At 45.3% G+C, this 14,963-nt stretch overlaps 5 protein-coding genes across 5 annotated transcripts; 3 read left to right on the forward strand and 2 right to left on the reverse strand.

The window, feature by feature from the left end:
• Positions 1–7,168: 7,168 nt before the first annotated feature.
• On the reverse strand, positions 7,169–7,414 carry BJ212DRAFT_1269414 (uncharacterized protein; the record flags this gene model as incomplete). The annotated part of the gene is made up of 1 exon (XM_041330809.1): positions 7,169–7,414. A coding segment is annotated over one exon (246 nt), but the record flags the coding sequence as incomplete, so codon positions are not given.
• A 666-nt stretch (positions 7,415–8,080) lies between these two features.
• BJ212DRAFT_1480027 (uncharacterized protein) lies at positions 8,081–8,547 on the forward strand (the record flags this gene model as incomplete). The annotated part of the gene is made up of 2 exons (XM_041339994.1): positions 8,081–8,308; positions 8,374–8,547. The coding sequence occupies 2 exons, from the start codon at positions 8,081–8,083 to the stop codon at positions 8,545–8,547; spliced, it is 402 nt and encodes a 133-aa protein (XP_041194267.1).
• A 734-nt stretch (positions 8,548–9,281) lies between these two features.
• BJ212DRAFT_1299026 (uncharacterized protein) lies at positions 9,282–10,272 on the forward strand (the record flags this gene model as incomplete). The annotated part of the gene is made up of 4 exons (XM_041332780.1): positions 9,282–9,535; positions 9,591–9,694; positions 9,779–9,923; positions 9,987–10,272. The coding sequence occupies 4 exons, from the start codon at positions 9,282–9,284 to the stop codon at positions 10,270–10,272; spliced, it is 789 nt and encodes a 262-aa protein (XP_041194268.1).
• A 1,105-nt stretch (positions 10,273–11,377) lies between these two features.
• On the reverse strand, positions 11,378–12,064 carry BJ212DRAFT_1299027 (uncharacterized protein; the record flags this gene model as incomplete). The annotated part of the gene is made up of 4 exons (XM_041332781.1): positions 11,378–11,568; positions 11,619–11,741; positions 11,835–11,918; positions 11,968–12,064. The coding sequence occupies 4 exons, from the start codon at positions 12,062–12,064 to the stop codon at positions 11,378–11,380; spliced, it is 495 nt and encodes a 164-aa protein (XP_041194269.1).
• Positions 12,065–12,288: 224 nt separating this feature from the next.
• BJ212DRAFT_1480031 (uncharacterized protein) lies at positions 12,289–14,232 on the forward strand (the record flags this gene model as incomplete). Its single annotated transcript, XM_041339995.1, has 6 exons — positions 12,289–12,426; positions 12,478–12,999; positions 13,056–13,184; positions 13,237–13,312; positions 13,361–13,624; positions 13,661–14,232. 6 exons carry the CDS (start codon positions 12,289–12,291, stop codon positions 14,230–14,232), a joined length of 1,701 nt encoding a protein of 566 aa, XP_041194270.1.
• Between the last annotated feature and the right edge of the window lie 731 nt (positions 14,233–14,963).

Genomic DNA, 14,963 nt, shown 5'->3' on the forward strand with positions numbered 1-14,963 from the left:
GTGATGGCTTGTGATTGATTGGTTGATCACCTGATAAAGGCATATAAAAATCCCAGTGGGTCTTCCTGTGGATTTGGAAAATTGGTTTTATCAGTCAAATTGCTTCATCACAGTTCAGATGCAGATTGATGTTGCAAGATACAGCAAAGTGATCTCCACAAAGGACACCAGGCATAATGAAGAGAGAGAGGAGAAGTTGCTTGAGAGGTGTCCCCCTGGCCATGAGGGCACAAAGTTGGTGGAGATACCCACCACAATTCTTGATGCATCTGGTGCCATCATTGCATGGTACGTCCTGGACGCCCTGACTGATGCCACCCAGGTGTGTAATATATATTGTTACTCAATGGATATTGAACATCAAATGGTGCCCACAGAAGGAAATTTGGGTGGCCTCTGATTTGCTTGCTCCAATCCTCAAAAAAAGCATTAAGCTTGACAGCAATTGGCGAACTAATCAAGAGTGGTTCAAACCAAGCTCGGAAAACAATGTCTTAACTCCTGGGTGCATCAATTTGTCTCTGGCATGGTTTCAACAGGGGCACAAGGTAGGATCTGATGCAATGGTGATTTTGGTAGTCAAACTCATGAATCCCCTAGAATCAGTCGGATCTGGAGGTATCTGCATCATTGAAGGGGGCATCCTCCAAGAAGATCCTCAAAGTGATTGCAAGGCCAGCAGCCATTGCAACAGCGGCACTCAGGATGATGCATCCTGAGCAGTACTGGGCAGGTTTGCAAGCCTTTTTGAGCCTCGGAGAAAAGGCAGAAAGCAAGGAACTGCCAAAGATGTCAGAGACTCTCCAGTACTGGGCATCTGTGTTTAACAGCCTGTCCATCATTTCCAATCGGGAAACCCCCAATCATCGAGACCATTTATCTATTCCAGAATGCTTCGACATTCTCACTACTGTGGGGAATTATTTTAATGCTTGGATGAGCATGCCAAGCCTTCAGCTGGAGTTCAGGTACAATCCGGGTTGCATGATTACATTTTCTGGAAGGATCATGAGACATGGGGTTCATGCAGTGGAAGGGGATTGGATTGCTTGGGCATGGTATATGAGGGATTCCATTCATGTTTATGCTGGGGTTCTGTCATGTGGATGGGCTAGGGTGGATTACAAACAGTGAAAGATGAAACAAGTGGAAAGTGTAGTTACCCATGTTAGCATGTACTGTCAAATACCAGATATTAGATATCAGGATCTTGAATATTCAGGCCTCAATATCCAGAACTCAAGACTCGATGGGCAATATTCGATACTCAATATTTGATAGTGGACATTTGGAACTTGATATTCAGAATTCGACATTCCATAGTTGGGTCTCAAATATCAACACCCGAATACCAAATACTGAATGCCAAGTCCCTAATATCAACACCCAAATACCAAATACCAAATACCAAGTCCCTAATATTGACACCTGAATATCGAGTTGGGTTTTGATATTCGATACTCACTAGTCAGGACTCGGTATTTGGTATTTGGTATTCAGTATTCAGGACTTGATATGAGGGACTCAATATTCAATATTAGGGACTCAGTATTTGGTATTTGGTATTTGGTATTTGGGTGTTGATATGTGAGACCTGACTATAGAATGTCGAATTCCTAATATTGAGTTCTGAATATCAAGCTCCAAATGTCCACTATCACAATATTAGGGACTCAGTATTCAGTATTTGGTAAGTCCCTAATATTGCGATAGTGGGCACTCAGAACTCAATATTCAGAATTTGACATTCCATAGTTGGGTCTCACATATCAACACCCAAATACCAAATACCAAATACCGAGTCCCTAATATCAAATATTGAGTCCTGAATACCAAATACTGAATACCAAGTCCCTCATATTGACCCCTGAATACCAAATACTGAGTCCCAACTAGCGAGTATTGAATATCAAAACCCAACTTGATATTTGGGTGTCAATATTAGGGACTCAGTATTTGGTATTTGGTATTTGGGTGTTGATATTAGGGACTTGGCATTTGATATTAGGGACTCAGCATTTGGTATTTGGTATTCGGGTGTTGATATTTGAGACCCAACTATGGAATGTCAAATTCCAAATATCGAGTTCCAAATGTCCACTATCATGATATTAGGGACTTGGTATTTGGTATTCAGGACTTGATATTCAGAACTTGATATTTGATGATCAGGTCTCGAGATTCGGTAGTCCATGTTCAGGACTCGGTATTGTGAACTCTGTACTTGATATTTGGGACTCAGTATTGGGGACTCAATATTTGATAGCCGGGTCTCAATATCTGAATCTCAATACTCAATACTCAATATTCACCATTTGGGTCTCAATATTCAGGAGTCCACATTCACAACATGATATACAATTGTCTGTACTCAATACTCAATGTTCAGTATTCAGGACTTGGCACATAATGTTAGGTTAGATATTTGGAAGACTGTATGTCATTTTCATGGAGTTTGGACATCAACATTCTGAACTCAAGGACTAGCACTACTCTCCTCTGCCTCTCTTCAATCTGGTCAGGATGCTGGTGTACACATCAATCTCTGCCATCTTTTCACTGATGCCCTCTTCTTGCTCCTCAACCAATGTCCAGAGGTGTTCTTTAAGCCACCTCAGTCCCATCAGTGATGGAACCGAGGTGTTATCCACCTGCTCAGGAAGAATCAGACCATTGTCCTCAATGCCACCCTAGAACAGATTAATCATCACTTGAGGAAATTGTTCATAGTTCTTACTAGCCAATGCTGATAGCAAAAGACACAGCAACCCATTACCCGGTCCCATTGCCATAATTCATCTGGGATTGCAGTGTGTCTGATCCACCATGCAGTATCATAGCCAGATATAATCCTGGAGGGATCTCCCAGATCTGCAACATCATGAAAGAGACATAAGTTGGATGAAAAGATGTGGTCTGGAACTGTGTTCCAGGTGAGCTGGGGAAACAACTGAAGAATATGGGCGACTGGGTTTGGAATGACCGAGATGATGTGCCTTGCAGCTGAGTACTGCAAGATGGGTGTCATAAAAGTCTGTTGGAAATCTCAGCATTGACCACCACAGTCATCAGTCTCTTACAGCAATCTCCCATTGCAGCCCAGCTTTAAAGTGCATGATCTGAGCAGCAGAAGGCTCCTTGGTGTTGGCAGCCTCCATCTGATATTGGGAGATCAATGCTTGGATGTGCGATGCAGCCATTCACATTGTGGCTGCAATATCTGCAAGACCAAGTGTGAGGGGTTGGTATTCATTGCTGGAATCCATGGCATCAGAAGGGGATGCAGGAGGAGTTTGCAATACAGGCATGGCTAATGCAGGAGTATGAAGCTGGAAATCACAATCACAATGCCAGCTGGTTTGGATGTGAAGATATGAGCCACTGGTTGATGGATAAAAATTTTCAAACTCCAATGTTTGTTCATCCGGGCATTTCCTGAGACTAAAATGTTTGGGTCAAAGTAGCTGTTACATATCATTGGCAAAAAAGTTCATTCATCTCAAGTGTCTATGAACCCACTCTGCAGGTCTTGAAATGCTGCCTGGGCATCCTGTGCCAGTAATGAATACATTTGGGATTGCCTTCCCAAGTAGCATGAATAACCTGGAAGGTGTTTCATCAATGATTCCCACATCCTGTCGCCCCATTGGGTTGCTTTCCACAAGAAAAAGTTGCATGTCCAATCCATCTCCAATTGGACCAATGTCATTTCTTCCTTCCATTGATCCCATAGGGCCTTTGCCTGAAGCCAATGAACTTGGTAAACTTCAGATGGGTCCCATTAGCTGAGCACGGGATACGTCAAGCATGCCTGAATTCACATTCCTCATTCCACAAGTGATCTGGACCCCCCAGGTCCACATTGACAGACCAGAACCAAGAGAGGGACTTGTTCCACTGACCTTGGGCATTTGGATCACCAACAGCAGTGCTGATTTTGAGCTGCTCCTGAAGCAGTGGTTTGTATGTCTGAAGCTGGTCTTGCCCTGGCTTGAGTTGCATCATTTGCTTCTGGGTCTTTGTATATATACTGGCATGGAGGGACACTGCCTGCTGCACTGATGTCACCTGGGACCAAGCTCGAGTTTTCAGGGCTTGAGATTTGGCCTGCCTGACCATTGTTTGGAACAGGATTGCCTTGTTGCACAAGTGAATCCAGAAGTTGTGAATCAGATCCTCTGCCATACAGCGTCTGCTTCAATCTACCCTGAGGTTTGATGGCAATGGGATGACAGTGAGCTTGGGGGAGTTCGCCCATGTATCAGATGTGTCAGTGAAATCTGCCGGGTCATCATCAAGATCATCGAGAATGTCTACATTCAAGTCATCAGGATCATTGTCTGCATCAAATCCCTCTCCCAGATGCATAAGAGCAGACCAAGTGAATCCATCTATCTGGCCTTGGAGACGATCATGTTGCTGGGTGATGTCCAATCTCCATGTCTCTGTAGTTCTTCTTCCAATTCTTCAGAGCTCAATGACCAATGCAATTTGAGCCTCTTCAATTGCCAACCCCATTGTTACAGTCACATATGCCCCTATTCATTTTCTCCTTACTATCCTTGTATTATGTCACAAGCCACATGATGCCACCACTAGACCTATCTCATTTGTATTACATCACGATCACCATTGCCAGATGACTCATTTCTTATCTCTGACTCATTGTTGACTTATGCCTGCCCTGAAGCATCTATAGTCATATATATAGTCAACAATGTACTTAGTAGTTCTTTACTTTAATCTTACTAGGTTTTCACCTGAACATTCTCTTGCTTAGGACTTCCAATCCTAAGTCATCTGAACTGATATTCAAGCCAAAGACACTCTCTTTGACTTGTCTTACAACCCTTGTATTTGCAAGGTCTTGACTATAACTTCAGCTGTCGCTCTTATCAAGCTGCTGTTGTTACGATCATCCTAGTTCGTAACACCCATTGATATCCATGTTGCCACTGATCTGTGAGCAGGTGCTGCATTACGGGCATTACCCTCCTCCAGCAGTCTAAGCTCGATCTCCTTTTTGCTCAGTGCTGAGTGCAACAATTAATTCTGACTTTGATGTAGCCAAAGTCAACTTACCCTTCTTGATATTAATCTCATATACATCCATTGCCGCAGGATCATTTATTCTGCTGGACTGAGTGATTCTCTTGCTGGCTAACCATTCTTTCTTTGAAGCTATGGGCGCTGCTTCATTGAGTCTGTTGAAAGCCTTTTCACTTTCAGCAATGCCATTCTTCACCTGCTTGTATTTACAGCAAAGAGTCCTTTTTATGTGGATCATCTTGCAGAAATTGGAATCATTCATCTGATAATCAAGACATTCCTTTCAATGCAGGGATGACATTCCCTGAGCAGCAGGGGAAATCAGGTTGAGATGTGACCATAGGGTCTCCATGATCTCACCATTGATCTGACTGATGCCTTCAATAAAATTCGACACATATCGGACATAGCAGCTGTCCTGATGTCCATGGACATGCTACAACCCGATTCCAGGAATGATGGTCAATTCTGGAACCATTTTGAAAAATTGGCTTCGATCCACCTGAGCCCAAAAATGCTTGTTGTATTGACAGTTGATGTCATAGAAGGTGACAGCCCTGGTTATGCCTTCTATGTTGTGCTGGGCAGCCTCACAAAGGGCATAATCCATGTTCATTTGTCTGCAAATGATGCACCATTAACTTGTGAATGTAGAATGGCATGGTTGGCTTGCCTTTCGCCTTTCTGAAAATCTACCATTGAGTGAGGGACAAAGAAACTGTGTCGGGCACAGGCAACTCCCCCAATTCCCATGGACTCCAGCTTGTGCTGAGCCACATTTGCTTGATTCACCACCCAGTGATGGTTGCAGCTTGATTTTTCCAATGTGTCAGCAGCCTCTGCAAGATGGCTTTTATACCTGTCCTTTCTCACCATGAATCCCAACCCATCGGAAAGCCACACTTCATCAAATGGCTTGATGGGATGCAGGTGTTTGGCTTTGAAATTTCCATCCATAACAAATGACCAGGTGTATTTCCAGCTTGGAGTTGTTATTATAGCTGAGGTGACTTCAGTATCAAACTAGACTCACTCATCAAGTGATTCATCCCCTGACAAGGATACATTAATCCCAGGCTGAGGACATGTGGGGCAAAACAATGTGAGATCTCCTGCATTCGGGTTGTCAGAATGATGGCCAAATCCATGCCATTTCATGGCCTTCAACTGCCTCCACTGTCAAGCAACTCTCATGAGCTCCCTGTATCAGTCCTTGCTACATGCTGTGTCAATATAATGTCCTTTATGTTACAGTAACGGCTGGGCCCTATCATTTTCTCTCACATTGTATCACGTCATGACCGCACTTCACCGTGCCATCACTAGACTAACTCCGCCATCATACTCATGTATTACAGCACGACCGCCTCATGCCGTCGCTAGCTGACGTCATACCTCTTATCTATGACTCGTCTCGATGACGTCATTTCTCTTATCTATGACTCATCTCGATGACGTCATTTCTCTTATCTATGACTCATCTCTGACGTCATTTCTCTTATCTATGACTCGTCTCGATGACGTGTACGTACCGGCCCTAAAGTGGCTCTACCTATATAAGCAGGGTCTTGTACTTAGTTAGACTTCACTTTAATCTACTAGGTTTTACCCAGAACATCCTTCGCTTAGGACCTCCAATCCTAAGTCGTCTGATACCGATATTCAAGTCAGAGACACTCTCTCTGCCTTGTCTTAAGAACCTTACATTTGTAAGGACACGATCCAGCTTCAGGTGTTACTCTTATCGAGTACCTGTTGTCGAGCCCATCCTAGTCGAATTACGGTTCGCCGTAACACTTTAGATGTTGGAGATTTGGCATTACTGGAACAAGATGTGGAAACATGCTCGAGGTCATTCACCTGAGCTTACTGTAATAGTTCATCACCAAGGTGCCACATTCAAGGTTGTCCAATAGAAAATCATCAAGCACCCTGAAGGTGAACAAAGTCTTCAGCTTGTTAAATGATGTGGGAAAAATCCATGTCAAAACATTTGAATGTCTGGACTCATGGCATTTGGACAATCACAGCATCGAACCTCAAGGTGATGAACTCTGGACTTGTCAATGATGACCATGGTGTTTTCCTTCGGCTGGAACTCAGGTCCCAACACAGATGGTCAATCTTCAGGCTCAAGCTGGTCTTCATGCTGGTCTTCTTCAAACAAATCCCACCTATCTGTGAGGACCAGACATTGTTTGCCATCATGACTGAGGTGTATGATGAGTCCGACATGGGTGAGACAACTCTGCTTGAAGAATTGACCATTCCATTGACTGATCCAGTGGAAAGGATTGCGACAATGTTGACTCCTGCAACAGCCAGTGCAATATAGTGGCTCCCCAAGACAATCTTGACATTTGTAGACCCCATCCTGGTTGCAGATGACGCATCTCCTATCTTCTGGTGGAGCTTCTTGATCCAGGAGGTGATGCAGATATGATTCCTGCCTTGGCAGCCATTGCCTGAGGTAGTCATTCTGACTCTGTATTTGTTATGCTTAGCTATCATTTGAATGACAATCCAACATTTTACATGAACTTGCCATGGTTTTTGGGAGTTGCAAAGGCTCAAATGAGCCTTGGTCATGCTCATAAGCATTGTCAGGAAAGTCTTCCCAAGGAGGTGGTGCCTCAACAGGCTGAAGTGTTGGTGATTCTGGGGGAGAGTCAGGCATGGACCTGTAGGCATGTCATTTTGTGCTAGCAAGTGGGACCTTGACCCAAGTTTTCCTACCTTTGCTGCCCCTTGCTTCTACCCTGTGTGATTTTTGCAGTGGGGTGCATCTGCCTATCTTCATCTTATTTTCTGATGTTGCAAGCAAAGCATTAGCTCAGGAAGGTCAAATGAATCATTGTTGCAATATGATGTTATGCAGTCTTGATGCATCATTACAAATTCATTTCCACTAATGGCATTGCATCCAATATGGGTTGATTAACCAACTGTCAGGCTTTGCTCAAAGTTCAACTTGTCACCATTATTACTTCCACCTTGCTTATCCTCAGCCCATTCTGTAATCTCATTCACCATGGCAAGATCAGGTCACTTCACTCAGTTGACTTCTGGAAGACATAGGGCACATCAACCACAGACACAGAAGCTCATGGAAAATGAAATTTTGGAGTTGAAGAACTACCTTCCTGAGTGGACTTTAGCAAAACGGAAAGAGAAGCAAGCAGTTTTCACTGCCATAGCTAGGGCTGCCAGGTTATTTGCTCCTAAGGTTGACCAAGCACAATGGAAGAAGAGGAAGCAGGTGATTCATCCTCCCTGTGTTAAAAAACTAAAATTTTAAAATTTTATTCTTCCATCAACACCCAGATATACAAGACTTGGTTGTTCAACAACAGGAAAAAGAAGGAAAGGAAGGACATGATAAAGTATGGGAGGAAATGGATGCCTAGGATGGTGATCTACCAGCAGAACCAGGAAGAGGTGCTAAAGAGGATCAAGGACAAGTCCAGGGCAAATGTTAAGGTCATACTCAAAGGGTAACTGGATCTGAAGGGCTTCAGCCTCAGCTCATGTGCTGTGCCCCTTACCTGAGTATTGCCCCTTATTTTAGGAAGGCAAGACTAGCACGTCCAGAAGGTCAGATGAGTAGTGTAACAGATCCAGATGACTTCCGGATGAGGGATAAGTATCATAAGGCTAATCCAGATGAGTCCAGAATAGAAACTAATGGTAGTGGACTGTCGGGGACAGAGGCGGATATGGATAGACTATAGGAATCAATCCTAAGTCTCGGAGGGTGACAAGAGTAGAGGTACTCAAGTCTGGAGGACAGGAATGAGTAGAACTAAGATGATATTCGAACTGAGGTACTACAGAAAGTTACAGGAGGTTATATACTATAGGTATCTAACAGAATGATCAATCAGCAGAGTCCAAGGCTATGTACAAAGCATGTGGATAGTCTATTGGTAAGTAGAAACGGATCACAAATCATGAAACAGAAATGAAACATAGGTAGTGGATAAGGGAGCAGGACAGATATACAGATAACCAAAATACTGGAGTTAGGGGGTTACCAAAAAGAGATGAGCGCTGGTTGTGGATTCGGATGAGTTGTGGACCAGACCAGACAAGTGGACAGATTGAATGACAAGATGTTGGAGGGGGATAAGATGTGGATAGCATCGGAGATAAGATGTGGATCTGAGATGAGATAAGGGTCGGATCTGAGATCTGGATATGTGGATATGACAGCAAAGCCAGGAGGTCCCAGTATGTTCAAGCATTATCAGGCAGCTGTGAAGAGAGTCATGGCTGAATTATCCAACAACGAGTTGGAGAAGGTGAAGGAAACAGCTGAAGAATGGTCCAACAACTTTCCTCCTCCTGAGATACAGGCACAAGTTGCTCACAAGAAGGGACCTGTGTATATGGAGCACTTTTCAAAGGAGATGTGGAGGCAATGCAGGATGAGAGTGTTTGTGATGTCAGCTTGGAAGAATGAACAGGGAGAGGTGCTGTTCAGGATGTAAGTGAATTGTGTCTGCCATTGCAGATCTTCAATCTCAATTGATGTCATGCAGGCACGATGATAATGAGGCATTAGGAGATGGGGACAGCTTCATGAAGACAAAGGACTGGGAGGACATCGAGCCAGTTTGGCAGGAGTACATGCAGGAACAGTTCAGTGAGTGTTTGAACTCTGGCTACTAGAAGGAATTTGTTGATCATCATGATGATAGGTGCCAGGGCATGGGATGGAGGACAACAGATGAAGGGAGGTTGAAAAATAATCAGAAAGCCTGCTTTCAAACTGGAAACCGACAGAGATGGGATGCCATTGCTTCTGGACATTACCAAAATGAAACTCAAGGAGAAGAAGGCCATAGTGAGGGCATTTCTTACATCGCACTATCGTGAGTCTATCATTGCAACACCCAAGAATTTGTTGAATGCATGGACACAGGGATCTGTTCCAGGAGTGACAAGGCAGTCATGCCATGGAGTGCCATCATACAAAGTCAGGATGACTTTGTGGCAAGGAAGTATATTCCGGCGGATGTGGACTTGAAGGAGCCTTCCAAGTTGCAAAATTGGGACACTATGGCCTTACTCAATTTCTGGCATGCTCAGCAGGAGAAAGGTGAAGGACCAACATTCCTGTTCAAAGCATGGAAGAACAAAGACAGAGACATGGTAGCATCAGTGGTGTCTGGGAATTCACCTTCTCATCAGACTTGTAAAGTCAGAAAGCAGATGATCTGAAGGCCTTGGAATTTGTCAACCAACACCGAGAGCAATCCTGGGAGTAATCCCAAGAGTGACTCTCATCACATGGAGGATGATGTTGATGATGATGTGGCTGATGGTAGATCCCTGCAAAAGAGACCCAGAAGAGAGCCAGGTCCTTTGACAGCACATGAAGGGACAGCAGTCCCACATGCAATTCCAAAGCCTTGCCTGGTCAAGCCGGCAAAAACTGGTGCACTGCTGACATCATGAATGGGTGACCTCCTGGCTGGGATGAGTGATGGAGTCACTGGCAATATTGAGGAAGATGTTGGATTGGAAGGAGAGCACATGTCTCCAGTGCCAAAAAAACATGCGGGGAAAAAAACCGGCAATTGAGCCATCAGTGAGGACAACCTGGAGTAAATCAACTCAACAGCCATCAGACAATACCTCTTGAGTGATAAGAGCAAGGGGAAAGGAGTAATGGACTGATACTACACTGCCTGCCTTTATGTACATGTCAATGTTATTCAATCTTCATGGCTCAGGAGTTCCCAGGTGTCGAACACGGAAGTTTAAGTCTCACTTTGGCTCACTGAGTCCTGAGTGTCAAACACCAAAGTTCAATTCTTGCTGTACAGAGGATCACCAAGTCCCAAGTTCGATTCAAAGATCAAACTTGGGACTCAGCAATCCTCTGTACAGCAAGAATTGAACTTTGGTGTTTGACACTCGGGACTCAGTGAGCCAAAGTGAGACTTAAACTTCCATGTTCAACACCCAGGAACTCCTGAGCCTCTGGAACACAATTGGAAATGGAAGAGGAATGCGTTGCAAATTCAGTTGTTTACACAATGTGGGTATGTTAATGAAAATTCAGAAGTTTACATGTGATTTTACTACTATCAAACATTCAGTACTTTACATTTGAATCTGATCTTCAAACTGATTGATCAGTGAATCTACTACCTTGAGCATTTCAATGCTCATCCATTGGGTTCTTTGCAACCTCTGGAGGTCCACATCAGCTCTTCTGAGTTTGTCAGAAGTTTCTGCCCAAGCCATCTGGAAGGGTCGCTTGGCCTCGAGTAGCAGTGGAATGGAAGGATCAGGAAGATCCCCAGTACAGTGTTTGTAATCACCAAGTCAATCTTGAATGAATTGCACTTGCAGAAAAATTAGCACAGAGATAAATGATCTGCTTGGTCAGATACTCACACCCAGTGTATTCATATGACCCAAATGGTTGGAACTCCCAGGCCATTAAACATAAATCTTTGTTAGTGAGCTCCGGCTGCTCTGACTGAAGTTTGTTAGAGGTGTCATCCACTTGGGAGATACAATAAGTATCTATAATCCTCTGGAATGAATGGACTCACATGACATAGACACTTCTGATGCAGCTGGAACATCAATCTTAGGATCAGCAGAATCTGGCAACTCATCCACATCAATGATATCATCCTCAGGCCCAAGGTACAAGTCTGGATTGATGAGAAAACCTGGATGATCAGCTTGAGCCAGAGGTGATTGATCTGCAAGGGGTTAGTGAGCATGGATGGTGATCCTTGATCCTAATGAATGGATAAACTCACTGGGTATTGCAGCCAAGACATCTGGTGATCTGGATGACAGAGAATCATATTCTATGTCATCATCCAGCCCTAGGTATAGATCATCTAAGGGATACCCAGTAAATAGATAAGGCATGATAAAAATACAACACACCTAGTGATGCCTGGGACACAGTGGACTCATCCACATCCATTGAATTGTAGTCGGTCACTGGAGGGTCATTGAATCGAATGGCTGACTGTGGACTCATGTTGTGTGGGGAACTTACTGATTTGTTGACTGATAATTGAAAAAACTTCGAAGTTCAACACAAAACTGGCAATTGCTGGAAGTTGAACTGGGACCAAACAAAGACAAACAATCAACAATTTTATCAATTGTCCATCAAATGTGTTGTTTCTTTTGAAACTTCATCCTTGTGATAACTGATTTCAACCCTATTTCAAGATCTTTAAATCTCTCAACTCAATCATCATGTCCACTCCAGTTGACAACTCTTTGACTGGTCTCAAGGCATCCACTGCCCAGATCATGGCCATCATCAGCAGCACCCAACAGATTCCCCTGGGTAACAGCCACTTTTCTCTGACAACACAGGTCAGTTCACTTGTGGTATGTAGCTTGCTTTTTTTTTTTCTTTTTTTCTCTCTAACATCCAGGCAGGCTCAAGTGATCAAGGACTATGGGTCTGAACACCTGCCCAGCATCGTGCTTTCATGCTCCAAGGAGCTATTGCATGTCCAGGGCATGACTCCCCAGGTCTGGCCCAACTGGCACAACATTGGGTACAATGATCCCTGTCTCTTGATGCACGTCTGGTGCCCCAAGCTCCTTGCCTGGGAGGCCTCAGGTGACCATACCTTTGATCTCCCAGTTGCTGCTCCTCCCTCCACAGGTCCAATTCCAGTGGACCTTCCCTCCCCACCCATTTGCACCAGCAATGTCACCAGTCCCTCCACCAGCACTACCACCAAGTTCTGGGACAAGGGGAAAGGTAAGGCCATTGATGCTGACCTGGAGCCTGAGGTGGAAGGGAGCTGGAAGAGGAAGTCTCCCATGATTTCAGGACTCTCCTCCCAACCACCAAAGTCTGTGATGAAGACTTGCAAGCATGCAAAGTCCTCTTGCTGGGTGACATCCAAGCCCCTAGTGGACTTGGAAGATGAGGAAGACGTGGGTATTCAGGTATGTCATCTGGTTCGTCTTTGACTTGGCTCACATTTTCTTGTAGCCATTGTCAGGTGGAGTGCCAGATGTCATCCTTCCCTGGCTCTCCAATTCACCTAGATCACCCTGGGTTCCAACCACAAAGCCCTTTGGCCCAGGCACCCCCGGTCATTGATGGAGGTGATATTCTCATTCCTGGACCAGTGAGTACTTTAATTTATTTGACAAGCATCCATTCACTAACACAATCCACAGAACAACCCATGCCAGGTTTGCACCAAGCTAAACTGGGACTGTGCAACTCAGTTGGACAAGAGGACCAGGAATCTGTGTATGTTGTGTGTCCACTGCAAAACAAAGAAGGTCAAGTGCATCCCAGCGACTATGGGTACCCCACCAAAACACGTTTGTGGGTCCTCTACCACCTGGAACACAAGGTCCAGGACGCCCTCCAAGGCTCCCTCCAAAGCTCCCCCCACCTCCCAATCCAAGGCCTGGACTCACAGTCAGTCTCATGGCAAGTCCAGAACTCTGGGTGTCGCAGCTGTGACAACCCCCAAGACCCAGATGTGTGGTCACAGCAAGACCATCACTACCATCAAGGCACCTGCACCTACACCAGCTCATAAGTCACCCAAGTTTTGTTTCATCACCATCTGACCATAATTTTCCCTTGTAGCACCTCCATCTTCAAGTTTGGCAGTCCCTGCTCCAGCACCCAGTCTGGCAGTCCCTGCTGCAGCACTTGACCTGCCCATGCTGGATCTCCATGCCATGGCAATTGTGATTTGGGATGGTGCAGCTTGCATCGCCATTCTCAAGGCTCATGTGGCAGAGCAGGATGGTAAGATTGATACCCTGCAATGCCTCCATGAAGGCCTTAGGCATGAAATCATCGACCAGCACCCCACATTCCCACTTCCTGAACCTCCAGCCAATGCAACATCCTTGTTGCTTGATCAATCCATCCCCCTGTCCATGTCACCATCTGCATCTGCACTCCCCCCTCCCATTGATCTCTTGATTGGAGAGATGACACCCGCAACCCCAAAATTTGAGGATGCCTCTGCCATTGAGGGCCTCCTGTTTGAGTGCAACCAGGTTGTTCAACCAGAGCTTCCAGATACATCCAGCAAAATTGTGGACCCAGGTGATCCAGGCAACCTGGTCCCAGAATATGATTCTTCCAATGACATGGATGTTGAGGTGAATGTTGAAGTGTCTTCTGAGGAGGTTGACATGGCTACATAATTGCATAGTGTTAAGAACCATGTTGCTCAAGGGGGAGAGAGACTGACTCAGAGGGGCTTGGCCTCAGCTCGTACGCTGTGCCCCTTACCTGAGTATGTGCCCTTCATTTCATATGAGGTCTGATGATGGTCCGACAAAGTCTGGAGGACTTCCGGAGGCTGGCTATTCTGCTGGAGAGCGCTAGAGGACTTCCAGAGGAGCATGGGAAACGTCTGGAGGAGTGTGGGAGAGTTCTGGGGGAACACAGGAAGTGCTCTGGAGAGTTCCCACTGCAAGGTAATACTTCTACAGGAAACAGGATGGAAGGATAGGAGGTCCGAAGGTCCAGAGGACAGGAGGACAGGAGGACAGGATGATGGAGGACAGAAAGACAGGATGTCCAAAGGTACGGAGGGCGGAACGTCCAAAGGTACAGAGGGCAGAACGTCCAAAGGTACGGAGGGCAGAACGTCCAAAGGTACGGAGGGCAGAACGTCCAAAGGTATGGAGGGCGGAACATCCAAAGGTACGGAGGGCAGAACGTCCAAAGGTACGGAGGGCAGAACGTCCAAAGGTACGGAGGGCAGAACGTCCAAAGGTATGGAGGGCGGAACATCCAAAGGACAGGATGCCCGGAGGTACAAGGGACAGGAGGTCCGGAGGTCCAGAAGGAATAGGGGCTACATCGGATGAAGTCCAATGTAGAAGCAAACAGAGGTAGACTACCCTAAGGTAGAGTCGGAGAGACAGGG

The sequence above is a fragment of the Suillus subaureus genome (genome assembly GCF_016647635.1).
Source record: "Suillus subaureus strain MN1 chromosome Unknown BJ212scaffold_12, whole genome shotgun sequence".
NCBI classification, from domain to species: domain Eukaryota; kingdom Fungi; phylum Basidiomycota; class Agaricomycetes; order Boletales; family Suillaceae; genus Suillus; species Suillus subaureus.